Here is a 13588-nt window from a genome sequence, read left to right as displayed (position 1 = left end):
ATAACCACTACAAATGTACCTGATGAATGGATCGATGAGACAAAGTCGTTAACAAATACATTTGTTTTAGCATTAAAATTTCAAATCATGCTCCTTGTAGACAAAAAATGGCCATACACAGCTATCACCAGCAAATCTAAATATTTTTTTTAATCATCCATCAGTCATAATGAATGGATCGGTGTGTCTCTTTGGACTTTTTGAATCTACTTTGGGAGCTCAACTTCAGTGCTGCAATTAATACACGGCATTGTGCTGCGAACGGTCGAGATTGAAATCTCAACAGTTCACTACAGATGATGCACATTCATTGGGCAACGCCCAAGCAATTTTCTGTCATTACCATGCTAGAAGCACATCCACTGAAGCTGCATATTTTTATTTGATTTTTTTTCTATTATAAAAATTAGATTTCCATTTGAGTTTGTTTGACTGGTTATAGTCACCATATCATCAATAAGGAGAGGGCAATCCTGGTGATACTGCTACCAGCCATAATAAGACATCAGACAACTCTCTACCTTTTCATTAGCTTGTATTATCCAATTTATTTCTGGAGAAGCTAATGCTTTAACTGATGTCTGGTAAGGATAGCCATTTCCACACATCAATCCTCCACCCATTGAAGACAGTAGGAACTGGACTCATAACTCCCAGACTTCAGAATTTTTGCTATCTTAGGGTTGGTTATACACTTTTTTCTGAATGAAATGCTACTTATCCAGAAGGGGGAAAAAATGCTACCTTCCAAAAAGAAATGATATTATTGAATCTTTTTGTCTGCCATAATGGGTGACAAGTTTTTCTAATGTCCATTTCTCCATTGTGATTACCACTAACAAACAATTTGTACTTCCCATTTTCCAGAAATTTCAAGCTTTGAAACTCTGCGCAGAATTCTAACCGCCCAAAAAACATACCTGCAGAAAATTGTCTAGAGGAACATTGGTATTTCTACGGACAAAACCACACAAACAGATTCATGCAGAAGATTAATACCATAAAGTACGGCTCAAAATGTATACCCAAAGAAACAATAGAGTTAATACTCTCAGAATTCAGACTTGAATGTCCAATCCTGGGTCCTAGCATTCAGAAATTGCAGAGCAGAGGACCATACAAGGAGCTTGATGGATCATCCACACCATTAAATGTATTAATTTTTCTTTCCGTACAACTAGAAACATATGCAACTTTTCTTAATTAATAATCAGAAGAAAAAAAAATTCATGACGTTTCAGGTCGATTTGAAAAGCTAGTCCCCACATTAGATTATGACAAGAACTAACCAACGAACATGGTCACCGATTACGTTGTCGGCAGAATCAAGTTCTTTACATGATTCCAATAGAATAAGATAACGACCTTCAGAAATGCTACACCCAGTATCCTCAAAAGCAATTACCATCTGACGAAAGCTCACATTTTGATCAAAAGAGAGAATTCTGAACTGAAAAGAGCTGTTCTTAACGGTTACCGAAGCGCTGAAACTGTGAAACATACACCTCAGGGCTCTTTTTTTGGGTCCAGATAAGCCTGGATCAAACCTTTTCTCTTTGTGCAGAGGAACATTCCCATGTGATCTGACATATGCACAGTTGGATGCTTTTCTTTCTTACCATTGTAAGGATCATCCATTGGCAAAGAACTACCATTTATTTCCGCTAAAGTTAAGCTTTCAAATAGGAAAACATTCGTTGCAGAGGTAATTCACACCCATCAGTGATACCATTACTGGATATGGATTAATGGGTACCAAAGAAATACATAAGATGATAAGAATAACATAAATATGAAAACTTTGGTCGATCTTGATCTGATTACAAGAATATTCACAAACCATAAAAATAACACGAATCACACTAACTGCAACTTACAAATATATGAAGGGGAAAAGGACCCACTATAGCCTATACAACAACCGCAAGTATTGTTTCTCGATGAAGAACTGCCAAAAGGTTAGCTTTCCACAGACAGGGGCAGCGGTTGGGTTAGAAGCAAACCGATTTCTTCGTCTTCCCCACCCGCTTCCTTTCATTTGCAATAGACCCTCTCAAAAAATTAGACTACAGGGCTGTCGGCATGCTGTGGTTATAATCTTAAGATCAATATATAGTGAAAAAAAAAACAAAAAGCAAAGGGAAACAATGCCCAGGAAATAACTCCTTGCCGCTTCCAGGTTCAGGGTTTCCTGTTATTGAATGTTGCGCATCAGACCACTTCGCGACACATTCCTGCACAAATCCAAGACTCAAATCATCTTGTTGCAATTACTCAGCAACTTACAACAAAATTTTGTATTGGAGTCCAGATTTCACTCCAATCATGAATGCATAATCCTCCCCATACCAAAAGCCTTCAGACTGTTTATTTTCCAGAGTTTTGAATCTCACAGTAAGAAAAATTACTTTCAAACAAGTACATCGCAATTACCAAATCACCAATGTATTGTGGAACTGCGTTTTAATAGTATGCACAAATGAATAAAAGGTAGGTACTGGGATCCAATCCACCAAGGCATCCCTTCAAGTGGGAAAGAAAATTCCACCACCAAGATATCAACCACAAAACTTGGCCATCTCTAGATAACAATCACACAAAAATAACAACATTAATACATATGGGGTTTTCTCCCACCAGTGATGTGTCCAAGACTCCAACAGGAGTCATATTGATCACTGATCACAAACAGATGGAACCCACATCATAATTGGCCCATCTATCACATTCTGCTAATAGATCAAAACTTTCATGAGCATCTGAGAATTTATGTATGTTGTCAATCAATTTCTCTAAATGATACCTATCTATTTCGTCTTTCCTGTCTGAGCTTTCCTGCAACTGATGAGGAGAAAACAGGTAAATAAGCTTTCCATGCCCTCTAATATGACCATTTACACGTTGCGCTTTGCATTTTGCATCAAAGAACAGAAGCAACTCACCTTTGGTTCTACTACTAGTCCCTCCAAAACGGGAAAAAGAAATGCACACTTTCACTCACACACGTGGACTTTGACATACGATTGACGGTATATACCACAACAGATAAATAAGAGGCCCTAAATAACCCCCAGCTAATTAAAAAGAAAATAGGGGGATAGGGATCACTAGTGCAGTTACCCACCAATGAGAGGGTGGGAAATGAGATGGTCCAGTAGGGGGTTGTAAAAGAGTGTGGGATCCACGGGTGGGGTGTGAGAGGACATGTCCTCTACAGTGGCATCATGGCAGATCCTTTCCCTAAGAATAAATTGATAAGAATCATGGTAACTGCCTGAAATGATCACCTCCTCTTGCATGCTCCATTAATACACGAATTTTGCAAGGTGTCACTACAATCTGGGAATCATTCACACACAACACAATGTGACAATGTGATAAAAAAAATAAAAAATAAAAAGGGACGAGTGGGTGTGGAGCCATCAAGTTAAAAAAAAATGCGATTTCAATGTCACTAAGTTGAATTTGATTGGTTTTGGCAATGAAGTTGTTTGAACTAAATTTGTGTATTCTTAACCAAATCACTGAGGCACTAGGTTGGTACAAGTACTTGGGCAATGGAGCCAACCAGAGGAAGTAACAATTAGGTACTAGCATTCCTAGGACTTCCTAGCTTGGGCATAGCAATGATTTGTGCAAGTACCATTTTCTCTGCTACATGTTATTCTTCATAACAAACCATGTCTCATTTATAGGGGTGCAAGTTTGGCCCTGGCGGCCCTAAACCACCCTAAGCCCGAATAGGGCTTGGGCTCAAGATTTTGGCCCTAAGGACGGGTTAGGGCCAAAATATTTTAGCCTTGAACTAGGGCCAAGGGCGGGCCTGGGATTACTCTCAGCCCACCCAGCCCGTCTCGGCCCGTCCCTGATTTTATACCCTAACCCAGGCCCTGATTCTAGCCTTAATCTTGGCCCTAATTCTGGCCCTGATTTTGACCTTGATTCTGGCATTGATCTTGGCCCTGATATTAGCCCTGATATTGACCCTGATCTAGGCCCATGATTTTAGCCCTGATTTGAGCCTGGACCCTCCACCCACATGGAGAGGAATTAATTCTAATCCACATGGGTGGATACTTGACATGTGTCAAATTTTAAAAACATAATCATGTTTTGTAGAAAATTAATAAAAATAAATTATAACCTCATTACCAATGTAGTAAGCATCCATCTGATTTTGGCCCTAATCCTGACCCTAATTTTGGCTCTAGTCTTAATGCTAATTTGACCACGATCATGTACTAGATTTTTATCATAATCTTCATATTAACATTGATATAACTATAAGTCTTGATTTTGACCTTCAATCATTTTGATCATATTAGACTATGACTTCCCTTTTTATATTATTTTTAAGGTTTTTTTTTTTTGAACTAAGTCATTTTTAATTCCAAAAAAAATTCTTTCTTTCTTTCTTTGGGGACTAAGGCGAGATAATAAATAAATAATAAAAACTAGTATATAGAGAATGAATATCTAACAAATCTACACCCCAACTTCTCATTATGAATATTGACATCTTTCTTAGGGGAAAGACAGACTGGAGTGAAGTTTGACTACTATCTTAGAAATTGAGAATCGAGATAAGTTTTTTTCTTTTTCCCTACGGGCTTACATCTAATAACCCTAATTTTCATCGAATAGCAAATAGAAAACCCTAGAAAATATGGTTTCACTATTTCTCTAAAATCTAAATGGGTATAAATACAGATTGAATACAAGTTTTGGACTATTTGTTGACATATTTATCATTTTATTTCTCTCTACTGTGTTTGGAATTAAGAATTTAACAACTTTAATATTTCTTTCAATAGAAAATCCAAAAAAAAATATTCACTTATTTCAAGTAAAAAATTTATAAAAGAATACAAAATTTCAAATAAGTAATTTAATTGGATAATAATCAGTTTGAAGGGTATTACCACATCCACATCCTATTAGTGATCAAACGGATTCGGATATCCTTAAACGGATGCGGATGCGGATGCAGATTCGAAAGCGGATTTCAGTTATTCGTTTAGTCATTTACACGTTGAGCAACATTCTATATTTTTATTAATAAAATTTATGTAAATAACTATGAGTTAATTATAATCCAATTTCTAATTCTATTAAATTAGGATTTTTTTAGAATCAAACTGGTAAATAAATGGGGTACATTTTAAAAGCCACAAGTCTTTAGTCTTTTGAAAAAAAATGTGCAGGTAAGGCCTAAAAGGGTAAATTAAGAATTTTTATGAGTTAACATTTGATATTTTAGGACCAAGGACAGGGCCAATTAAGGCTAGGGATAAGGCTAATCAGGACTTGGGCCAATAATAGGGCCAATCAGGGTTAAGGCCAAGAGAGGGCCAATCAAGGCCAATCAAGATCAATCAGGGTCAAGGCCAATTAGGGCCAATTAGGGTCAGGGCTAGGGACAGGGACAGTCAAAGCCAATCAGGGTCAAGGTAAGGACAAGGCCAATCAAGGCGGAAATGGGCTTGGCTTGGCCCTGTAGGGCTTAGGGCTAGGGACAATAATCCTTGGCCCTAAACTATGGTCAGGGCGGGAATGGCTCAAATTAGAACATATAGGGCTGGGCTTGGGATTGCAAAAGCCCGGCCCAGCCCTGTTACAGCCCTAATCATTTATGGTTTGTCACTATATGTAAGTTGATGCACATCCATTCCCAAACAAAATATTCAACTTGCTTTACTTGAATTTTATGTGTTTAGTGCTAAACATTGTGTGGAATAAGCCATTTACAGCATTCTACCAACTTAGGTCCAAAGACAAAGTACCATTTTGGTTTTTTTTTTCCCTCTTCCCTTCTAAACTAATGGTTCCAGTCTTTAGAGGATCTAACATATGATGAAGACCTACAAGTTTCACAACCTATTTTAGCCATTTGCCCCTCACCACCCTTTTTTTTGGATGGTTGGGGGATTGTCTAAGAAATTTTGGTCAAACCTGAGACACTGACTCACGATAGCATTGATATCAGCTCTATGTGGAAGCACATTAAGATTCGGTGGAAGTATCCAATTAATTAGAAAATCAACTGATGTTCTGTTACTTGTCATTGGATGATGGGGACAGAAAACTCACGATGAATTCAAATTGTCCAATTGCCTGGTGCATTATATCTCCAATGCCATAAAAATCAAAAAAGACATAATTCCCTTGCTTTCCATACATCCGTATATTTGTGTCTTTAAATATTCTTTTTCTTTTTTTCCTTTTTCTCTTCCTCTTTTTTTTTTTTTTTTTTGGTGGGGGGGTGGGGGGTGGGGTATGAAAAAGGGTGGGCTTGGCAGGAATAGGTGAAGGAAAGAAAATTGGATTCAATTAATGCAAGCCAATACCAAATTGGAGGGTTCTTCTGGAAGTTTCTCTCAAACGACATTGATTTATTTAGACTCATTTCCATTGTCTCTGTCAGACTGGGTACAGCAATTGCCTTCTTATATTTTTAATTTCCTGCCTGACTACATGCTCCTCTTCTTCTTTTTTGTGGGGAGAAGGGGTGTTTGGGTGGAGAAGGGAAAGAAAGAGGGTGCAAACTTGTAGGTATGAACAAATTGTGTGGAGTAGAATGAAGTGGAAACAGTGCTAATAGTTTTGGTCGCAGCTCAGCAACTGCCTAAAGGAAAGCTTAGCTAAACACACTGATGCTGGTGCAATACCTTGAAACCTGTTTGGGAATCCAGATGGAGATAATCCAGGTCCAATTTAAGCTGTGGTTCAGTTGGATATTCTTATTTGTGGTCTATCTTGTAATTCGGTCCAATAGGTGTATGATTTAATTTACAATTTCTTTTATTGTTAACAACAAGTCATGGTAGAGGATGAGTTAATATTTTATTTGTAGTCCAAGAGAGAGTGAAGTTCTATTTCAATTATAGTGTTACTTTAGGTGTCTTTTACTATTGAAATAAAACATCAGCTTGTGTGACCAAAGTGATTATGTGATACCATCCCCTTGCCCCTCTTCTACCAGTATGATTTCCCTCTCCCCAGCAACTATGATGCACCCGGACCCCTTCTCAAATTTCTTCCTTATCCTAACTAGCCCCCCACATATAGATACTAATCCGTCCACATACTGAATCTCCAAGCTATCTGGATCAAACACCAATGAACATAGTATCCACACCCTTACCATGTTGTAGGCAAGGTGAACAAACCCCAGTGAAGAAGTCACATGCTATGAAAGGTGAAGAAAGCTTTATTGGAAAGTCAACAAGCCGAAATAGCTCTAGAAACTGGATTCACCTGTAAACTACAATATCCCAAACTGCTTATCCAAAAGACCATGTCTAGCCTGTCAAACACTGGTTACCCCACAACAATAGCCCAAGGGATCCACAATCAGTCATAGTGTGGAATTCACAATTGTCCATGAAGCTCCCACATCGGGAGTATCTCAAACATCATAGGATGTTGAGTCATCACAAGTGATATTTCTGTCAACAATGTATAGAGTTGGAAACGCTAAAACTTGTCTGCTTGGTATGATTGAGGGCTTCAAAAGCTTGATCAACTCCATAATGTGACTGAAATCTTGTAAAATGAAGCTGTTTCAGGAAAGATCTACTCAATTGGCTTAGATAGAAAAATGTTACAATAAGGTTCTTATTTTGGAAGTCTAGTTAATCCTAATGTTTTAGAGTCGATAAATTTGCTGTGCCAAAAACTGTAAGATGGACCAGACAGGTGACAGTTAGGGTGTATGAAGCAGGGGGTGGGGGCAAGGCAAGAGGTCAGAAATGATTCGCTGCATTCTGCAAAGAAAGTAGTTGTAGTAGTAAGATAGGGGTTTCCATTTCTATTACTAAAACAGAATAATGAGCCATTGCAGGTGTAGAGTTGAATTCAGGAAAAAAAAATGGGATGATTGAATCATGGGAAAAGGAGGGTAACTCTCAGTTATGTTCAAGCAGCAGGGGAGAAGGCGAGGTACACTTTTACTTTTTTGGAGCAATCAAATGTAAAGCTTGAGTAGGGGGGCTTACTGCTTAAGCAAATGTAGGGCAAGAATAGAGGAGAGAGATAAATTCCCATTAAACAATTTTAGTGCTGTTGTTCTAACTTCTAACTAGAAACTATTTTGATATCACACAGAAACTTCAGTTTCAAATTTTATTTCTGCTACTACCCACTCCTATTCTCTAAGCTTAGTAGAGTATATGTTAATACTGCACACTTGGCTGTATACATTAAGGACAAGCATTGTCCACCAGTTTCTGGGAATAAAATGCCAATAATGTACACAAAACAGCTGGCTACTTACCAGAAAGAAACATATTAAATATTAAATTCCCACACAATAAAAAAATTTAAAACAAAAAGAGTCACAGCACACCACGGTATAAAAAAAATCAGAAAATATTCAATGTTCATATTGATATGTAATAAAAACGAAAGATAAAAAGGAACAACGGCTGCACCTCGTGTGATTGATTATGAAAATTGAATCATCAAGCATGCTCTAATTCAGAATAGCTATGAATGCACAGTTAATTAGGTAAGATTTATTAGGAACATTCATACGGGACATAAAACAACCACAACAATAACATTCATACAGGATATATGACCATCAATACCTTCCAGGAAGCAGCTGAGAACTATTTACAGGTCCCTTGGAATTACCAAACCTCTTAGCCCTATTATCATGTTCTTTCTCAACACGAATGGCAGCTACCTCCTTTTCCATGGCAGCTACTTCCCTTCTCATCTTCTTTGCCTCAACCTCCATTGCTTTGGTCAAAGTATCTACCTTCTTTGCTAACATCTGAAACAGAATACACAGTTAGATTACAGGTTACACACACTAAGAGAACAACACAGATAAAGCATGCATAAGCACCTCAATAGCATCATCTTTATCTTTAAGACTTTGATCTTTTTCATGGCAGGCTTTCCGCAATGAAATAACCTCTTTCTGTAACATGTCATATAATAATCCAGAGACAGTATCTTCTTTATCAACTGTTGGGAATTCATTTGGTTTTTCATCCGTGCTTCCTATTCGATCATTGACTAACTCAGCATCGCGAGTTGCATCAGTAGATTTGTTGAGGGCACTAGGGCGTGTTCCATTCGACATGACTTTACCCCTGTCTAATGACCTTGAGCCACCATCAAATGATTTTGAAGTCCCTTTGGCATGCCTCAATATTGTAGTTGTACTAGAAGAAATTGAAGACCGCAACTGAGACGATGGAGTTCTCTTGGATAAAAAACCATTGGAGGTCAATTTGGAGAGGTTGTCAGCCCCACCTAGAGATTGACGACGCAATTGGCCATTGCTCACACTCCTTCCCTCTGGGGTAGATCGATTGCTACCATTGGTGGATGCTCTCAACCCATCTTCAACTACTTTGAGCCTTAGATGATATTTTTCCTGAACAGTACAAGAAAAAAGCAACTCAAAATTTTCCGAGACAGCTAGTTGAAAAATGACTCACGAGTGCAAGTGGAAATGCAGTACACCAAAAAATTACTTTCAACAGTGCTTCAGATTTTGCAGTTCTCTCAGCTATCGCAAGTTTATCTCTAAGTTGTTGCATTTCTCCCTGCAAAAGCCCATTTCGTACAAGTTAAACTGTTGGACCGATGAAATGTCTTTGGCCAGGACAAAACATATTCAAAACTTGAAAGCTAAAGTAAGAAAGAACAAAGAAGCCATCAGTGCATACTTGCATGAACCTTCGTTCTTCAAGCCATTGTTTGACAGGCATTACTTTGTCATTAGCATCTTTCCATTCATTTGCTACCACTACTGCCACCCTATTTGCTGTCACCTTAGCACGGGCTAGTTCCCTATCAAGTGTTTTCCTCTCGTCCTGCAGACCATATTAGTCAAGAAGAAAAGTTTGGTAAAAACGCAAATCTTCAAGTCAATAGACATATACAAAACAGGACATTACATTCATTTCTTGGACTTTCCGTCGGTAATCCCTCACAGCATTTGCTGCAGCGCCACCAGCGAGAACAGCCTCCTCAAGCTCCCTAACAGTTTGGCTAAGCTTTTCAACTTCTGCAACCTTTTGACGGTGCATTTTGTCCAAAATCTTGTTTTCTTCCTAGCGAATGTACAAAATAACACATAGAAACACATGCTGATTATTAAATACATCATTGCAATTAAGAAGATTGATTAATGAAAATTCTGACAATATTACATTAAGCAGGTAAAAAAGGTAGCAATATACCTGACAGATTTCAATCTGCTTCATTAACTCCTGATTCTTATTCTGAAGATCATCTACCATTGAAGCCTTGACCAAAGCAATCTGAACAGTCCGTTCTGCTTCAAGTAAAGCTGCTTCTTTTGATTTAGTAAGGCGATCTAGTGCCTTGTTGTCATCCTGTAGCTTCGCAATCTGCATAACCCATCAAAGGCAATGAATAATGACTCTCTTTCTATTCTTTTCCTAAATACACTCTCACAGGTGTTACACTCTAATACGGAAAAACAGAGTTTGTTATAGGAAAAGTATACTACCTCTTGCCGAGCAAGCTTGAGCTCTGCCTCCAGTGGTGCAAGAATAGCTTCAATGGGTGGCATATCATCATCCTTTTGAGCAGCATGAACCCTTCGAAGGGTGGCTTCTGCTGCAAACTGAGCAGCCATGGAGGCCTTCTTCTCATCATTGATTTTTTTTATTTCAAGATTCTGTAGTAGAGTAATGGAAAATAAGGCACACTTGCGATAGAGAAAGGAAGAACATAAAATAGAATTCAATTAAAAAAGAAGACGGTTCCATGCTTTACTTTGGCCTCTAAAACAGATTCGGTTAATTTGAGTTTCTCCTCAACTCTTGACAATTCTTCAGTGAGCTAAGAAATAACAAACAAAACAAGAAAGGTTAAGTCAGTATAATTCTAAATGAAAGAATAAATTGCTACAGAAATAGCAAATTACAGGACTTGCAAACCTAAATCAAATTCTAGACAATGACAAAAATAGTAGATCCATATATTATATTGAAACAATCACCACCATTAAAAATCCGCAATTATTATCCGTGTTTCATAAAATATGGAAAATAAAAGTAAGACTACAGAACAGTACCTATAGACAAGATACAGAATGATGATAAGCTACGTCAAAATTAATAGGACAAAGTGATGAACCAAATTTCTACAGAAACAAACCAACCCTTAAAGCTGCTTTAACAAGATCTCCCAAAACATTGAATGACGCAATACTGAAACCACTGTTACTTAACTATAGCAATTGCATGCGATTCACCATTACCACATATTGGTCAAATATGATGCTGGACTAAATCCCTGACATCAAAACATAATTCAAACCAACAGAAAGATCTAATCTTTTTTTTCCTTACAGTGATATACAGACGAAAGACACGAGATTTAATCCTAAAACATAAATGCAAATGCAGATAAAAAAATCAAAAGGAAAAGGAAAACCCTGGAAGTTGAACTGCTTTGATTAACCATTTAAAAAATAAAGACGACGACATGTATTACAAATAACATCTAGCGATTGCTAATTCAACATTTGGAATAGAAAGAATACAGTAGAAATCAATGCAAAGAGAAAGGCTTCCGAGTTAACTTCTCATCATCAAAGCTCACATGTTGGATATTTCTAGCAGTAAGTCTTTCTGAAAATCAGATGACGTCTGTGAAATTCGAATTCTGCCCAACTATTTCGAAACCGAATGTAAATCAAATTGAACTACTAAAAAAATTCACTGCCACTGTTAGCTGATAAATGGAAATTCTGATCCAAAAAGTGAACATATAACCTCTAGCAAAAACTAATTAAAACTAAACTACGGGAAAATAAGAACTAACCTCTTCAACGGCCTTTTCTCTCAGGCGTTCTGACAGTCTCAGTGCCTTGATCTCTGCCTGAGCTTCCCCTAATTCCCGATCCTTCTCTGCAAAAGAACAAGTAAAAATTCCAACGTTCACCCCTGAACAACACAAATCGCCTAAAAAACGACCAGATCAAATCGCATTCCACCTCTAACTTCATTCTCCAGCCGATTAAGCTCGACCTTCACCGGATCCGAACCGTGCAACAGATTTAAAAAGTCATCCGCGTCCAAGCTCGGCCGCACTGACATCCTCCTCCTTGACGTCCTCCCTTCCTTAAACGATCCCGAAACGGTCAATGGAGGCGTCGGACCAGACGCTAGAGAAGCACCTTCATTCGCCATAAATCGGCCATCGCCACCGCCGTAACTCAATTCCGGCGTCGTCGGAGCAGCATTATCGCCGTAAAAATCAGTCATGATGGATCTGACACTCTCACATCCGAATAAAACAGAATCCCAAACCTTCAACCACTCCGATTGAAGACTAGGGTTAACTCTACACACAAGACTCCTATTTCCACTCTCTTGATAGTTCCTTCCGATTCGATTTAGAGAATGATAGCCATTGAGTAGTTCATTCGTCGTTTCTCTCTCTTCCTCCCCAACGGAATATCTGAAGTGTGGAGAGAGGAAATGCTTTTGTTATCTCAGTCTGTGCTTTAAATCGGCTTCGTCTCTGTCACTGTTTCTATCTCTTTCTAAAATTTGTTTTTTCCTCTTTCTCTAAGAATGCAAACCAGGTGAGTGTGAAAAGAGCGAGTTTATTTTTTCTTTATTAAACAAACGGGAGGAAATACTCTGCAAGCACAGACGCTTTGCTGTTAAGCAGAGGCTACTGCGAGACAGACAGACAGATGGAGAAAGACTGGACACACAGAGTGTCGTATATACATCACTACTTATAATCGTAACAACTAACAAGTGATTAGTGATTACTACCTTGGTTAACCTTAAGTTACGCCGCGGTGCGTAACTCACATCCATAAACCATCCCTGTCTCAGTGCACATGGGATGGGAGGGAACCAGATGCGCAACACGCACAAGCGCGCTTTTTAAAGTGTCACTCCGACGCTTCTTTGGTTTTCCCTCCTTGTGGGAAGTCGGAACCGCGGACTCGAGGGTATTCTTGTATTTTCACCTGATTCTCGGAGCTCCGAGTGGAGTAAGAAGCCGTCTCTATTATTGAACCACCCGAACTCGGTGATTCATTGGACATTGGAATCTTTTACTTGGGGGAAGTTCCTCGAGTTGGCCACGTGACAGTATCGTTAAGTATTTTCAGCACCCAGTGATCTGCCACCACGTGGCCACCATTTTAAAGTCGTATACTTGATTTTATCTTCCGGTGCACGAGTAGGTATAACGTACACATATTTTTATTTAGGGTATTTTCATCCGGGCCCCCGGGGGTGGGCCTGGCTTTTTCAAAAGACCCTTCCCCCCCCCCCCCCTCAAACATTTTTTCCCCCCCCCCTTTTAAAATTTTTTTCCCCCCCCCCCCCCCCCCCCCCCCCCCCCCCCCCCCCCCCCCCCCCCCCCCCCCCCTTACCCTTTATTTTTTTTGGATAATCTAAAACGTACACATGTAATGGGATTAAGAAGCTTAGTTATAAACTTATAAATATTAAATTGTTCACGTAAGATGACCAGCAAACTGTTTTTTCTTGTGCATAAGTCTTAAGAACCAAGTTCGCCTTCACTGCATAAGATGACCAGCTAACTCTTTTTGGACTTGTCGTCCCTG

At 38.7% G+C, this 13588-nt stretch overlaps 1 protein-coding gene across 1 annotated transcript; it reads right to left on the bottom strand.

Moving 5' to 3' along the window:
- Positions 1 to 1945: 1945 nt before the first annotated feature.
- On the bottom strand, positions 1946 to 12708 carry MAP70-3 (microtubule-associated proteins 70-3). Its single transcript, XM_089149318.1, has 11 exons — positions 11990 to 12708; positions 11818 to 11903; positions 10765 to 10830; positions 10496 to 10666; positions 10203 to 10373; positions 9918 to 10073; positions 9687 to 9833; positions 9492 to 9563; positions 8855 to 9391; positions 8592 to 8779; positions 1946 to 2234 (listed from the first exon to the last, which is right to left on the bottom strand). Exons 1-11 carry the CDS (start codon positions 12258 to 12260, stop codon positions 2195 to 2197), a joined length of 1905 nt encoding a protein of 634 aa, XP_089005444.1. The 5' UTR covers positions 12261 to 12708; the 3' UTR covers positions 1946 to 2194.
- Positions 12709 to 13588: the final 880 nt, after the last annotated feature.

The sequence above is a fragment of the Hakea prostrata genome, chromosome 3, assembly GCF_041222555.1.
Source record: "Hakea prostrata isolate BN-2017 chromosome 3, UWA_Hpros_2, whole genome shotgun sequence".
In the NCBI taxonomy this organism is placed as follows: Eukaryota; Viridiplantae; Streptophyta; class Magnoliopsida; order Proteales; family Proteaceae; genus Hakea; species Hakea prostrata.
This window is presented reverse-complemented; position numbering and strand designations above follow the sequence as displayed.

What these genes read in the sequence shown, in the direction of transcription:
- MAP70-3 (XM_089149318.1), bottom strand. Translation starts at nt 12,260, where the DNA reads ATGACTGATTTTTACGGCGATAATGCTGCTCCGACGACGCCGGAATTG. An exon ending in GCTGGAGAATGAAGTTAGAG is followed by an intron (nt 11,904 to 11,989) that starts GTGGAATGCGAT and finishes GTTCTTTTGCAG; the next exon opens with AGAAGGATCGGGAATTAGGG. An exon ending in GGAAAGTCCAAGAAATGAAT is followed by an intron (nt 9,834 to 9,917) that starts GTAATGTCCTGT and finishes TATGGTCTGCAG; the next exon opens with GACGAGAGGAAAACACTTGA.